A 15258-nucleotide genomic window follows, 5' to 3' on the forward strand; every position below is an offset into this window, starting at 1 on the left:
TCCATCACCGAGTGAGAGTCTTTAAAGCTTTTAATTACCCTCTCACCTGTTAACATTCCCCTGCTATTTATGCAGGTTTATTTATTTATTTCAGCTTGATCCATGATCTGCAGGCTAATGACAAAAACACAACAGGATCACATTTAAGCTCACTTCGGGCACGGCCAAGTGCTACGCATACCTAAATCGTCGCCCACTGTAAGTGTCCAATCGCGTAATGACTTGTAACGCTTCCACCCAATCACGAGGAAGCAAGAAAACAATGGGCGGGTCTCGAGCTGCTCCAGAGAGGGACATTGAGATAGTTGAGGAGAGGAGGTTTGCTGGGCATGAATGCCACTCGTTGCGTGTCCCTATAATTTGGAGAGGTGTATGCAGCGCACGGCCCGTTCGCCTTTCCAGGTGGAAATCCAGGAGGAGCTGAGAACAATTTTAACTGGGAGGACTGGTGAACCCGGTTCAGGACAGGTGAAATTCCCAGCAGGCTGCTTTGAGACTCAGGATCGATTCAGATGTAGGGAAATACCCAACAGCGTATCTCTGCTCGGGTAGGAACACTACAAATACATGCATCTAAGAAAATCTGAAAACTAATGATCCTTTTAATATGTTTTAAACTTTCTTTAAAGAAGTAAACGAGGGAAAAAAAATCGAGCACCGAGTTGTCTCTGCCAACGCAGTTGCACACGTTTCAGGAATTGTGTTGGGTCAAATGTCATTTCCTCGATACTCCTTCAGGGATCAGCAGCATAACGGCTTGTTTTTTCACTCCCAAAATAATAACAGAAAATGCAATGTGCAGAATTAGTTTACTGCATCTTAGATTTTTTTTTTTTAATGTTATGGTCTAGTTGCGGTCAGATATCTCTGTTGAGCAGCTGTTTACCAAAATCTTGTCATCTTTTCAGAAAATTAAACCACGTACACGTAATGTAATAGCGTCGCGTTCATATTGCATTACCTTTTTTCTGTATTGTTTATATCATTTTTTTCAGAGGTTGTTGTCTTTGTTTGTGATACTGTGGCAAACACATCGTGCCCTGGCTCTAGATCTGTTAAAAACATAAATCTGACTTTGACTGATGATTGACGTATACGGGTTTTTTTTTTTCTGTTATTCCAGAGTCACCTCTATGTGCAATGCAAGCCTTCCTCAGAAAAACAACAGTTATTCACACTCATTCTTTGTTTTGCAGGTCATGGATGAAGGCCAGTGGCCACACCGAGGAGGTTTAACTACAACCAGTTGAATTATCGCAGACTCAGATCACTCATTTGGGAGATCACAGGGATATTCCCACCCTTTGGATTCATCTTGTCATACAAAAAAAAAAAAACAACAACAACAAAACAACAACAAGAAAAACATTTTTTTTGCAGTTGAAAAAAATATACAATGAAAAACGAAGCAAAGCGGGAGGAGTCGGCCATACTGCTGATTTGAACGAGCGAACCATCCGACAAGTTAAGGATATAAAGAAAAGGCGCCGACATGAAGGAGAAATCCAAAACGGCTGCAAGGACTAGACGGGAAAAGGAAAACAGTGAATTCTATGAACTGGCTAAAATGTTGCCTTTACCGTCGGCCATCACATCCCAGTTAGACAAAGCCTCCATAATAAGACTGACAACAAGTTACCTAAAGATGAGAATTGTTTTCCCCCAGGGTGAGCACCTAGCCAACGTGCACTCTCCACTGCTTATTTATTTATTTATTTATTTATTTATTTATTTATTTATTTATTTATTTATTTATTTATTTATTTGTGTTGGATTTTTTTTCATCTACACGTTTTTGCGATCTTTTCATTAACTTTATTTCATTAACTAAAAATAATTATATCTCTTCTTTGATCAACTTATCTGCAGAATTTTACGAATGAAGGGAAACGCATGGGGAGTGACAGGAGATTTTTACTAATATAGTAATATAATAGTAATAATAGTAAACTGGAATTACTTCTACACAACCTAATATTATTATATTTTAGGAAAAAAATAAATAAATATGACTACTTTAAAAATCTGCATATTTTTAGGATTGTCACTTGGTCGGTTAGTGCAAAAAAAAACCACATAAAAGTTAGTGTTCAGTATAAGTTAGAAAGTAGGTTGTAATTAGAACACACAGGTTCTCTTCAAGTCCTACAGAAACGTTACAGGAATATTCCCACAATTCCTCGTGGGTCGTCAGGGAGTCTGTTCAGATGCTTTATGATGCTTTTTTAATTCCGTATAACCAAATGAGACGATCTGCCAACGTCTCTGCAGGTCCACTAGTCTGCGTGACTGAGAGGAAGAGTCGCCAATTAGAAAAAGCACCTGCAAGGCTTATAATCACCTAAAGCACATATAATCTTACCCAGCTTCTGCGGTGTGATGACAAAATGCTGGATGCAAAATGTCTCCCAAATACCCAGCTCGCGTTTTTCTTTTTAATCTTTTCATTGTTTGATGGAAGCAGCTTAAAAAATAAAATGAAAAGAAAGAAAGAACATGTACACACACACACACACACACACACACACACACACACACACACACACACACACACACACACACACACACAACACCACACCCCTACGATGATGATAGATGATAGATAGAATAGAAGATAGTAGATAGATAGATAGATAAAATAAATAGATAAAGTAATAAAAAAAAATAAGAGCTCATCGGTATGATTGATGTTGTCTGCATGTCCACCGACACCGTAGACTATATTTCATTTTCAATTTACAATTTTAAGCAGGGGAGACCGGACAACCTAATTTACTTATAATACCCGAGCTCCACGAAATTTCTGATGGAAATGAATAAAATTTGATGAGTAGCACAAGATAGCATCCAGGCTATCGTGGGATATACCAGGCAAAAATCCACAAATGAACATTTTTTTTGTCACATTTTAGGGAGGAAAAAAAATCATCATCCATCAACAACAACAACAACAAAACCTAATAATAATAAATAATAATAATAATAATAATAATAATAATAATAATAATGATAACACTTCTGCACGTGTGGGTTTGTGCCTCCAGGGAGACTGTACAGCATGCAGGAAGGGACAAATTTTCAGTACTGTGGAGAGGAATAAATGCTTTAACTGTAAATTGGCCCTTTAAATAGGAGCTCCTAGCGTCTTGGTTTCTGTGTGTGTGTCCTACTTTTTCCTTTATGCTAAACGAAGAATAAGAATAAGAATAAGAATAAGAATAAGAATAAGAATAAGAATAAGAATAAGAATAATTTAAGCTCAACTAAAAAAAATACTATATATATTTCTATTTAATTTCAAAGTCATGCAGCAGCCAAACACCGTTATTTCGCTCTCTCTCCAGGTCTGGGTGAAGCTTGGGGTCACTCAAGTCGAACGAGATCCTTGGACAACATTGGACGAGAGCTGGGATCTCATTTACTGCAGGTATTTAGGCTGTTATTAATATTATTAAAGGTACTGATCTGCAGCCAAAGAACATGATCGACCCGGGCTTGTGAATTAACACGGAGAAGTGACGGCAGCCTGTCGTTTATTATTTGCAGACGTTGGACGGATTCATCTTCGTCGTGGCCCCAGATGGGAAGATAATGTACATTTCAGAGACAGCGTCGGTCCATTTAGGACTGTCTCAGGTTCGTTTCTGTGATCATTACACACACATATATATATTTCCTTTCAGACGTTTTTTTTCCTCTGTATTTGTTATTCATAAAGCATCGTCTGAAAATGAACGCGATACCCATGCGCAGATAAAAAAAAAAAATTCACCCACCAGGAAGCTTTTACCCGTTAATTACCTGAGTTATTCTCAACAGGTAGAGTTGACTGGGAACAGTATTTATGAATATGTCCATCCTGCCGACCACGATGAGATGACAGCTGTCCTCACCCCACATCAGCCCTATCACACACATTTCGTGCAAGGTACAGAACGACGCCTTCAGGCTCCACATATGCACATGTTATGTCATTTAGTATTTTCTATTTAATCATAGTGTTGCACTGTGTAGTGTCAGCATTATTAGCATATGATAAAAAAAAAATGCAAGGAACGCGCGTAATATACGCGGATGGAATTTACGCAATAGCTTGTGCCTGTGCCTGTGTTTTTTCCTTGCAGGATACATTTTAACGCCGTAAAACCCTATTATTTTATTTTTCAATTATTATTGTTGTTATTATTATACGAGAATTTAATAGCAAAGTGTTTGACATCTTTCAGAATATGAAGTGGAACGCTCTTTCTTTTTGCGGATGAAATGTGTGCTGGCAAAAAGAAACGCGGGGCTTACCAGTGGTGGATACAAGGTAGGCAGCGCTAGTAAATAAAGAATGTCTTGTTTTTTTTTTTTTATTAACAATAACGATAATGGTATTATAAAAATTATTTCACATTAATAAATATAAGAAGCGAATAAGAAAAAATGGTCACCAACATTAAAATTACTTTATACCTTTTTTTCTAATCACGAAAAGTTTTAGCTTATTCATGCAGTTTAATGTAATTGTGTCAGGCTATTCCAACAGTTCTATTATTATTTGATTATATTGTATTTTGATATAAATTACACTATCCTGCCTGCTTCTGAAATGCATTACATAAATCATAAAGCTGACTGTTCTTATGAAATGGAATTTTAAGAAATTTCATTATTAAATGTAATTTGTGATTTAGCTATTATCTTGTATATGCTTTACGATAGGTGATCCACTGCAGTGGCTACCTGAAGATCCGTCAGTACAGTTTGGACATGTCACCTTTTGAAGGATGCTACCAGAATGTGGGCTTGGTGGCTGTCGGTCACTCTCTGCCTCCCAGTGCCGTGACTGAGATCAAACTGCACAGTAACATGTTCATGTTCAGAGCCAGCTTGGACATGAAGCTCATCTTCCTGGACTCCAGGTACTAATCAAGACTTTGTTCTATTTGTTGTTTTCTTTTCCCTTTAGGTGTTTTTGAGTTTGTTTCTATTTTAATTGTACTGTGTGTTTGGCAAACGTTGTGTGAAGTCTATGCATTTTTCATTAGGAAAGGGAAGCAAGTTATAAAAGAAGCTCTTGGAGCTAGAATTGCCTGTGAAAACCGAAGCACAGAAAAATGAAATATCCCTGAATTAGCTGCTTATTTTAACTCCTGAATTTCTCCCCAGGGTTGCTGAGCTGACAGGTTATGAGCCCCAGGACCTCATTGAGAAAACGCTGTACCATCATGTCCACAGCTGTGACATCTTCCACCTCCGCTGTGCACACCACCTCTGTGAGTTACAAGTGTGTTCATTTATGCTTTTACAACAGGCAGCTTGACCTTCTCTTGTTATGCAGCAACTGCTCAGGCAACCTGCTGCAGCCACCATGTGCAGGCAATCACACGTCTCCCACACGCACGCACACACACAAAAAAGAAAACGTGCAACTTGTTAAACATGTTAATCTCTGCTGTCTGTGTGTTTCTTTTATCTCCTGCAGTGCTGGTAAAAGGCCAAGTCACAACTAAGTACTATCGGTTCCTTGCCAAACACGGCGGCTGGGTCTGGGTCCAAAGTTATGCCACTATCGTCCACAATAGCCGATCCTCAAGGCCTCACTGTATCGTCAGCGTCAACTATGTCCTCACGTAAGTGTAAATAACGATTTCCATCCTAAAATCAGAGGGAAACTTTTGTTTTAACAGATACTTCATAATTGATTTCAAAATAATTTAAAAAGTATGCTTTTTTGAGACAGTTAAATCTATAATTTGTGCTTATGGCTGCAATTATACTGTAGCTGCGCAGTCATTGTAAAACAAGGTTGCAGCACTACTCCGGTCTAAATAAGAATGCCCTTTTAATAGAGATGGCACTGTGGGAATAACACTGAATATTTTACTTGTATAATCATATCATGCACTCTTATGATCTGTACTTGAGGCTCACTCTGTGATACGATGGGTCTTTTTCTCCTGGAGAAATCCTTCTCTTTATCCCTCCGTAGTCTTTCTGTACAAATCCACCAAATACAGAGGTTGCAGGACTCAGGCAGCTGTGTGTTATGAGAGAACAAAGCACACTAAGGCCCTTTGAGACAGCAAGACAAACATCAGGGTTCAACCCCATCAAAAACCTCTACTGCCACCATCGATCTGCAGTCTAAGGAAAGCAAAATCGATCAAACGGTGAACTAGGAATCAATAGCTATCTCATAGCTGTAACACATGTTGGATTTTCCTTGTTTGGTTGATCCACATGTCGTTTTTTCCTGTGTGTGTGTGTAAGTGCATGTGATGGAGAGTTTGCGCAAGTCTGTACGTGCATGTATGCATATGGCTGCACTCCACCTATTGATTTCTTCAATGCAGTAAGGCGAAAACAAAGTAACTACATTAAAATGACAGAGAATTTCCAAGTGAATAATCAAGTCCAACACAGAAGTATCTGAAAGTCCAAGAGGCAAAAGTGGAAAAAAACAAACAACTACTTAAAAAAAAACAGCAATTCAATCGCCTTGGCATGGCAGCGTTTCCGCCCAACAAGAATCCATTAATAAATTATGTTTGGAAGTTGGCTGGTGGCATATTTCAGACGTGAGGTGCTCTGACATTGACCCCTGAGGTGGAATTCGGCTAACACAGCTGAGTTTGCACAAAGGCCCAACATTATTGGCTCAGACAAAAGTCAGCCAGGGCACAGATAGGATGCACAACTGGCTACCATAACTATACCCGCAAGAGCAAATAACACTCAGACTGTGCACTGGCTATCCAAACATAGCCTTTCGCCTGCAGTGTTGTACATAAGGAATGGGTCATATTTAGAGTCATATTGAAGAGGCTGGCTGTACAGGGTCAGGGATGGGCCACAAGGTTTAAAATGCCAGACAGCTGCTATTACATACTGTTGATGTGATAAGTTAAGAATAGGCTCATGTTTGCTGAACACTTGACACAGGAGCCTTTTTCACTCCCTCGACGGTGACAATTGCATTGAGTTCAGCCGCAGTACAGTGGGTTAAAATGTCAAAGATGGCACACAAGTTGCATGTTTGAAATCTGCAACATTCAAAAGTAAATTTAAAAAAACTGGGTACATTTAGAGGAAATTGATTGCATAGATAAGAGTATAAATATGTTTCTGGTGTGTGTTTACTCTCGGTGCATTCTTTCCACATTCTCGTAATGTTTGTGGTTAAAAAAAAAAAAAGAATGATTAACGTTTTTTCTGGGTGTTTGTTAATAATCTCAGAAGCTGAGAGCTTATAATCTTAAAGTTCCCTTATGTACTGTATTCACTTAAAGTTGTACTTAAATCCTTTTTATAAAGCCTGACTCAATCTAAGTCTGACCATCTATCTATATTCAACATTAGCCAAGGAGTGTGCTTTAGACTTATGCTTCTCGTGCAATGCTAAAATCAAGATGGTCAGAAAGAGAACATGATCCAAGTATATATGATGAAAATAGCCTAAAGGTTTGGGGAATTCTGGATTAACTACAGAAACATGAGCTAGCTTGAAAAAATGAAAGTAAAACTAGGTCAAAAATGTTCTGTGTGTTTGTGTAGGTCACTGTGAAGAAGCTCCTCAGTAACCTGCAGCTTATAGTGCATAAAATAATTTAAACCCACAGCAAAGTTCAAAGATGCATGCATGTTAAAAGAAAGCTAGCGATCCGAGGTGATCTCTGAGGGTGTACATGCTAACATCAGCATACTCGCAGTAATAGTACTAACATGATGTCAGCACTAAAAAGAAAACCTCATGGTGAGTGGTGATGAATTGGGTTTTGGTGGCGCTTGATGGTGATAAATAAGTAAAGGGATTACTTGGCAGAGTCCTGTGGAGCCCATGAATTTCATAGCAATTCGCTGTTATAGATATGTTATTCTGAGCATGGTCTTGCAAGATTATAAAAACATCACAAAATGGAAGTTTAAGTTAAACTATTTTGTTTATCTCTAACATGCATTTTATGTGTTTTAAAAGGGACACTGAGTATAAAGGAATGCAGCTGTCTTTAGATCAAATGAGCCCCAGCAAACCAGCCTTTCCCTACGCTGACAGTCACAATGAAGAAAGAAAGAGCACCAAGTCACGTCTGACCCAGTCCAAGGCCAAAGCCAGAGTGTCACCCTACCCACAGGTAATTGTTTTTTAGAGCTAAGTCAATTAGGGAAGCTTGCTGTGGATTCAAATCAAAAACTCCCAGAACTGTGATTTTCTTGTTTCTGTCCAGCAATTTTCAGCTTTCAATCCAGAGCGTTCAGAGTCTGACCAAGACAGTCAGTGGGGAGGGAGCCCACTGACAGACTCTGCCTCTCCTCAGCTGTTGGATCCCAGTGAAGCAACGGAGGCTTCTTGTGCCTACAGATTGTATCCAGAATCAGGCTCCCTGTGCTACGGCCTGGGTCTATCAGAAGAGGATCTTGCCCATGCCCAAACGCACCCTCACACCACCACCTGTGATCGTGTTCGATGCCAGAGTGGCCGCTACTTCCTGGGAACCCCCCAGTCGGGAAGAGAGATGTGGTGGGACACCACACGCTCTGTTCTCTCGTTGCCAAAATTCTCAGTGGACAACAGCGAAGGCTACGAAATAACATCCTACCATGGCGCCATTCACGGTGAGGTGTTAGGGTTGAGACCACAACCATCTGTCTCTGAAAATAGTTCTGGCCTAGCTTCTCCTGGTAGCTGTTTTCCAAATGTTATTATGGGACATGCTAAGTTGTTTACACCGTCTCTTGCCAGTGTGCCGATTGCTACCATCTGTTCAAAAATTGCCCGCAACTGAAAGCCAAGTTATTTCACATTTCACATCCTCAAACAGCAAAAAAGCCCCACTGTGCTTCAGCCAAGACACCCAGTCAGACCATGATGCTATAATGATATATGCATTTAAGGCAGAATTTTGCCCATTAACCACATGAGCATTTTAACAATGTGATATTCATTTATTCTATTGTTATCAACTCTGACCACTGATTTGCATTTATAGGACGGGGCCACTGGGACGAAGACAGCGTAGTGAGTTCACCTGACGGAGGTGGGTCCACCAGTGATTCAGGTGAGCGTTACCACGGTGACCAATTCCAAGCGAGCCCTCGAGAGCCCAGCAAGATGGAGACCCTGATCCGTGCCACACAGCAAATGATCAAAGAGGAGGAGAGCCGTCTACAGCAACACAAGATGCCACTGGATGTCTCGGGACTCACCAAAACTCACAGTCCCTGTTTCACCTCCTCCCTACCCCATCACTCTCAGCTTACTATGCCCAGCGTGGTATGCCGTGGCCCTGGAGCCCCCAGCATCGACCTCCTTACTGAACGCCTCCATCACCGAGACAGCATTAAAGTTCTTGGCCCCAATGAAAATGATGAAAACACGACGAGTCCTGCTTCTTTGTCTCGTCTCAGCAGCCCCAGCTCTGACGGAATCCCCAGATCAGGCCTCTCCCTCACCAAAGACTACATGCAGACAGATATGTCCCCACACCCTCAACAACCCCAGGGAAGTCCGTTGATCTATCCAGCACAGGAGAGGCAGCCACTGGACAGGCAGGCGGCGTACGCCTTGACTGGGTACTCCCTCGAGCATCTGTATGATCCGGAGAGCTTGCGGAGTTACTCCAGCTTGGCCTGTGGAGGAGTGCAGTATGATGTGGCATCTCATGTGAGAGTGCAGGCTGAACAAATACAGGGACATAAAACCACCTCAGTTATCATAACCAATGGAAGCTGACGATATCTGGTGAAGATTGAGCCAGCTGTCTAAAAGAGGACGTTACCATCCATAGTGAGGTTGTAGGCATGTGCAACCAGGTGCTCCACACAAAAGCTGAGACACTGACAAAAGGATACAAGGAACCTGTGTGGGGCTGACTTGCCCTTGGTGATCCATTCAGCACAACTTGTGTTTGTCAGGCCTTTCTCTTTTCTTTGTCATTAGAGAAGTTTTTTCCCCAAGACTCTAAGAAGCTGTTCAGGAACTGACTTTTTGCATACTGCCTGACAAATGGAGAAAGTTTGCTCCATTACATAATATAACAGAGTTGTCTTAATGGCAGTAAAGTAACTTTCCCTCCCTGCAAAAGCTGGTTAAACATCAATCCAGTGTTTCTATTCCAAACCTCTCATGCACCATTGGCCATGTTTGTTAACCTGACCTGTACATGATTTCCAAAGGCAGTAAGAAAATGTGTTGTTCCATAGCCATTTCACCTGAAAACTCCAGAGCACAGACCATACTGTCTGACACGTGAAGTGCAACATGGAAAAGGCTATTGACTCCCTATTGTAAGATGTCAGTGTTTCCTGGTATTTATTTGTCAGTGAGCTGTTTTTTGTATGTGTCATTATTTTCTGTCCAAGTAGAATATTTCACTGGTGGCATTAAATTAGTTTTGGTGTTTGGATCACACCATTATTACATTATTAAAAAAAAAAAAAAGAAGAAGTGAAAAAACAGAAAGAGAAACATGCCTCTGATATGGAAAAGTGCAAAATATCCAGGTCAACTTGAAACTGGTTTATGGAATATGTGAAATGCCCTCATTTAGTGTGCGAAAAGATGTTTCCGAACTCACTCATTTTTTATCTTCCCATGCTCTCTAAATATAGGCATTGTATATTTACTTGCAGTTTTAGCTATTAATGCTTACATATCAGAGTATGATTTCTTCTGTTTTTACATCACTTAACTTTTACCTGACCTATTAGCATATGTAAAATATGCAGTAAAAGTTTTTAAATTCTGTTCCATGCGTTGTAAAATTAACCGTGGATTAAGGCCACAGGTTGTAGCTGTTTTTTGTTTTTTTGTTTGCTTTTTAGAATTCTATGAAAACGTTTTCTGCAGACTTTTTTCTTAGAATTCTTTTTTTTTTCTCAGAACTCTAGAAAAAGAAAATCTAATATTCTGACAGAATTCCAAGGAAAAAAAATGAAATCCTGGAGAAAAAAAGTCATATTGTCATTGTTTTCCCCAGTGGCTCTAATCCTCTTCTTTAATTTTTAATTGTTTTGATTTGTTCTGAGTTGTATTGAATGCTTCAAACATATCTTAAATAAGTTGAAAGTCTTTAGTTTCTTATTTAATTTATGATGTAAATATCAAACAAGGAACTTTTTGAACTGGAAACGACAAAATTATTTATTGATTGGTTTAAAAAGTCCTTAAATCCGAATACAGTTGTAAACATATATCTTTTGTCGGTGTTTTGTTGTATCTGTCAAATCTGTTTTGAATGAACTCACACACAAACTCAAACATGCAGACACAAACACAATGCTGCTGCCTCAAAAAAAAAAAATAGATACAGAAATGTACTGATACATAGTAGATCATAATAGATTAATTGCTGTGTATTTTTTATGTGGCTTTCATCTTTGTTTTCTTCTAATATTTTAGAAAAAGAAAATAAGGAAAAAAAATATAAAAGAATAAGTGCTGCTATTCTGTCTCCCTTTTCTTGCAATCACTGGAAGAGACCAAAAGTAGTAATGTGAAAATATAAACTTATAAATCCTGAATTTTAGATTTTAAGCTACATTTACTATAATAATCATAATACAAGGGTAGTATATTTTAAAGTAAATTACAACATCTGTATACCCGTTAAGAATCAATGTATATACATGTAGTGCAAAGACTTGGTTCACTGATGTGTTCAGACAACAATGAAGCTCCATTGCACCCTTTGAATACCCGGTATCAGTCTTTGGCTACACTGACAATGTAGTTTTTCCATAAGATTCAATGACTGTAATGAAAAAAAAAATTGACTGATAATTATTCCAAACAGCTAGCATAAAAAAATCCTGAACACATCATTACAATGGCAAAGTAACTGCAGTTTGGAGCAGTTAAATTTGCACATTTAGCCTCTAACCTTTTCTCAGAGGTAATTCCTCTGTGGTGTATTTTAATGAATGTATGTTGTTTAAATGTAGTTGGAGAGGTTGCCTGCCTGTCTTTCTGTCTGTCTGAGCTGACAAAGGACCTGGACACAGCCTGGGCCTGAATGGAGAACTTCCATCAGTTACCGCTGACGTGACTAACTGATGGTCTGCCAGATATCAGTGGTGCTGTCATTCCAAGAGGCAAAACCGTTATACCGCTTAGCTGCTGACATCATCAAGGTTTATGAACAGTGTGTGTGTGTGTGTGTGTGTGTGTGTGTGTGTGAGTGTGTGTGTGTGTGTGTGTGTGTGTGTGTGTGTGTGTGTGTGTGTGTGTGTGTATTTGTGTGAGTGAGTGTGTGTTTAGTGCTGAGATACGGCAATAATCAGAGGCCTTTTTTTCTCCTCCTGAATACTAGGAATTTTGCCTGATGTGCCCCGAAGGCTTTCACATGTAGAGTCGGTTACAAATGTGGCCAAACACTGGGCCTTTTGCCCAGACTTCGCACTCTTGTATACGCCTCCCCAACTACCTCATACTTCCTCATCCAAGATCCTCTCAGTCTATAGAAAGTTAGAGCGCTGTAGACAGACTAAAAGTTAAGATGAAAACACTAAGGTTGTGTGCAAGTGGAAAAAGAGTTTAAGAAAAAGAAACCAAAAAGGTAACAAGTCGAAACAGTTTAGAGAAGAAAGGTCAAGAAAAATCAATGCCAAAATAAAACGAGGATTTCAGAGCTCTGCAAAAGTTTTACACTCAGTCTTTAAGTAAAAGTTCTTTAGAAAGGCTCCAAAACGGCTACGTTTTTAATTACATTGCATTATTTAATTATTGTTGATGAAATTATGCATGAATCAAAGCTACCTGGATTTAATTTTTTTATAATGCATTCGCTTGTACATCTGCAGTTAAGGCAAGCACCACTTTACCACAATAAATTTACATAAGCTTTTCTACAGTGAATTTAACTTCTTGTAATGTTTAATAGATATTTTACTAATGCGCTACAACTTTTAGTTTGCCCAGTCAAGCTTGTCTCTAAAATATTGGAGTGGAGCTAGGAAGTGTTTGGTTAAAAGGGAACTAGTCAAAAATGTACTTGAGTATTTTGTCACCTTGCATCATTGTAGAATGGGAAAGACAAGAAGAGTGGAATTATCACAATTACAGAAGCGCTCATCCTTAAACTCTAACAGAGGAGACATTTTTTAGAAGTGACTCAAGGAGATGCTGGAGAATAGCAGATGTTACTCCTAGAATCAAATCAATCACAAATATAACAAAGGATTGTATGACATCACTACAAAAACAGATGTCTTGCGTTAATCGCTTAGTCACTCTTAGGAACTCATCATAATGAATCGCAGTGCTGCAAAATTAAAGTATTTGCAGTTAATTTAACTATATGCTACTGCTAATAAAACGCACAAGTGAATTAGCTTCGTTTGCACCACAAGGCATTAGCAGTTTGAGAAGATAAAGATGCCACCTATGTCATGTGGTTGCCTCAGTGTGGAGGTAAACCATAGAACCACAGGAGAAAGACCCCAAGGTTTCACAACTGCAGTGAAGGAGAAATGGATCCTAACTTCTCAAACGAACACAGAATACAAGAGTGCAGGTGGCAAGGTTCAGAATATCCACTGACTGTCTACTTGATTGATTTCAGGCCCGGGATTGAGGCACAATTGCATATTCATGCATCAATTAAATTGTTCCTTCACCAGTGCCACCATAATTCATTGTGGCGCTCCGTGAAAAGTCATCCTTATGAAACAGCTTCAGAACAGCACAAAGGAAACTGTTTCAACATGTTTTCTGTTCGTGTGTACTTTACGACCTTTCCAGTTTGAACTGACATCTTCTAATTGTTTAATTCCTGCCCTTCTCTGAAATCAGCTTGGAATTTATAACTTTTACATATCTTGCCTCAAAACACAGCTGCACAGTGTAAGAAATGCAAATGTTGTCCTGTGCATAAAAACGTTTCCCACGGAGCCAAAAAAAAAAGAAAAAAAAAAAGAAAAACGCCGAATTCACAGATTCCAAATGAGTCATTGAAGGACAAAGTAGCACAGGACCTGGGAAAATCACTCAACCAGGACTTTTAGTGACACCTCCACAGCAGACTGCGTTGCACCAACAAGACATTTAGATGTTCTGATTGGGTGGACCGGGATATTGAGGTCATCTGGTCGATCTGATTGGCTGAGCTAGAAAAGTGGAGAGGTCATTCTGTAAAGAGGAGAGGAAATAAGTTTTTCACTGTGGAGGCACCTGGATTTGAAATGCTGCTTGGAAATCGTGCCCAATTAGAGTGTACACAATGTACTTTACATGACGACAGTGCGATCATTACATTCATTTAGATGTAAATGTCATCAAGCTGGATAGTTTAAAAGTTAGACATAAAATGATGAGAGAAAAAAGTCAACAAGTAGTTTAAAAGAATATCCATTCCTAGTTTAAATCTGAAGTTTTGCTTTTAATCGCTTTGTAATCTGTCCTTTTAGTGTGAGCACCTGGATGCTGAATGCACTACAGTGCAATATATAATTTTACAACAATATAGCGCTCTGTCATAAATGAGTCTAAAAATTCATGAATTAGTTTTTCCCTCTATAATTGCTTTATAAAGTATTTTACATTTTTCCTTAATAATGTCGCTAAAAACTAAGTGACAAATTAATCTGGAGACCAGTACAATAGTTAACCGTGTACTGTCAATTAGTTACAGTGTTATGTAAAAGAACTGGACCATGTGACACTGCAATATGAACAATTCCTTTGTGCCTATATTGTTAGAAAACTTTAAGAACATTTAAACACAAAAAGAGGAATGTGAAAGTCATAAAAACCAAAACAAAAAAATTCACTCTTAATTTAAAACCCACTAATCTCTCGGCAATGAGGCTATTAAAAAGACTACAAGTACAATATCTTGAGCCTCCACACACACACACACACAGCACCGAGGCTCAGACAGTGTGAATCTAATGCCCTTCAATCCTGTGAATCCCTTTGTTCCCGATTTCATGCTTGATTTGCCCACAGCTTGAGTCTGGCTGGTATCAGCGCTCTTCTCACTGCTTTCACTCCTGCCAAATCCACAGAGCCACACCGGATCCATGTCTCCTCTCTCCCTCTCTGCTTTCGTCTGCCATTGTTCGTTCCAGCATCTCTGCAAAATGCTCAGCACATGCCAAGATGTTGTGTTTGTTTATTTGCATCCCGGTCCCTCTTGTAAACACCTTACCAATCTGCCAAGATTGAATCAGAGCTATTTCTGATGGTAACAAATCATTTCACGTGATTTAAACCGTTGTTTATCCACTAGACATATATGTTTATTAAATGATTTCCTGCAGAGCTGCAAGGAC

At 39.2% G+C, this 15258-nt stretch overlaps 1 protein-coding gene across 1 annotated transcript; it reads left to right on the forward strand.

Moving 5' to 3' along the window:
• The first annotated feature begins 305 nt into the window (after positions 1–305).
• On the forward strand, positions 306–10433 carry LOC102299646 (SIM bHLH transcription factor 1). Its single transcript, XM_005921599.2, has 12 exons — positions 306–548; positions 1197–1667; positions 3345–3427; positions 3547–3636; positions 3820–3928; positions 4227–4312; positions 4708–4907; positions 5155–5261; positions 5471–5618; positions 7964–8120; positions 8214–8601; positions 8976–10433. Exons 2-12 carry the CDS (start codon positions 1493–1495, stop codon positions 9716–9718), a joined length of 2286 nt encoding a protein of 761 aa, XP_005921661.1. The 5' UTR covers positions 306–548; positions 1197–1492; the 3' UTR covers positions 9719–10433.
• The last annotated feature ends 4825 nt before the right edge of the window (positions 10434–15258 follow it).

This window comes from Haplochromis burtoni, unplaced genomic scaffold (genome assembly GCF_018398535.1).
Source record: "Haplochromis burtoni strain Fernald_Lab_line unplaced genomic scaffold, NCSU_Asbu1 Contig_47, whole genome shotgun sequence".
In the NCBI taxonomy this organism is placed as follows: domain Eukaryota; kingdom Metazoa; phylum Chordata; class Actinopteri; order Cichliformes; family Cichlidae; genus Haplochromis; species Haplochromis burtoni.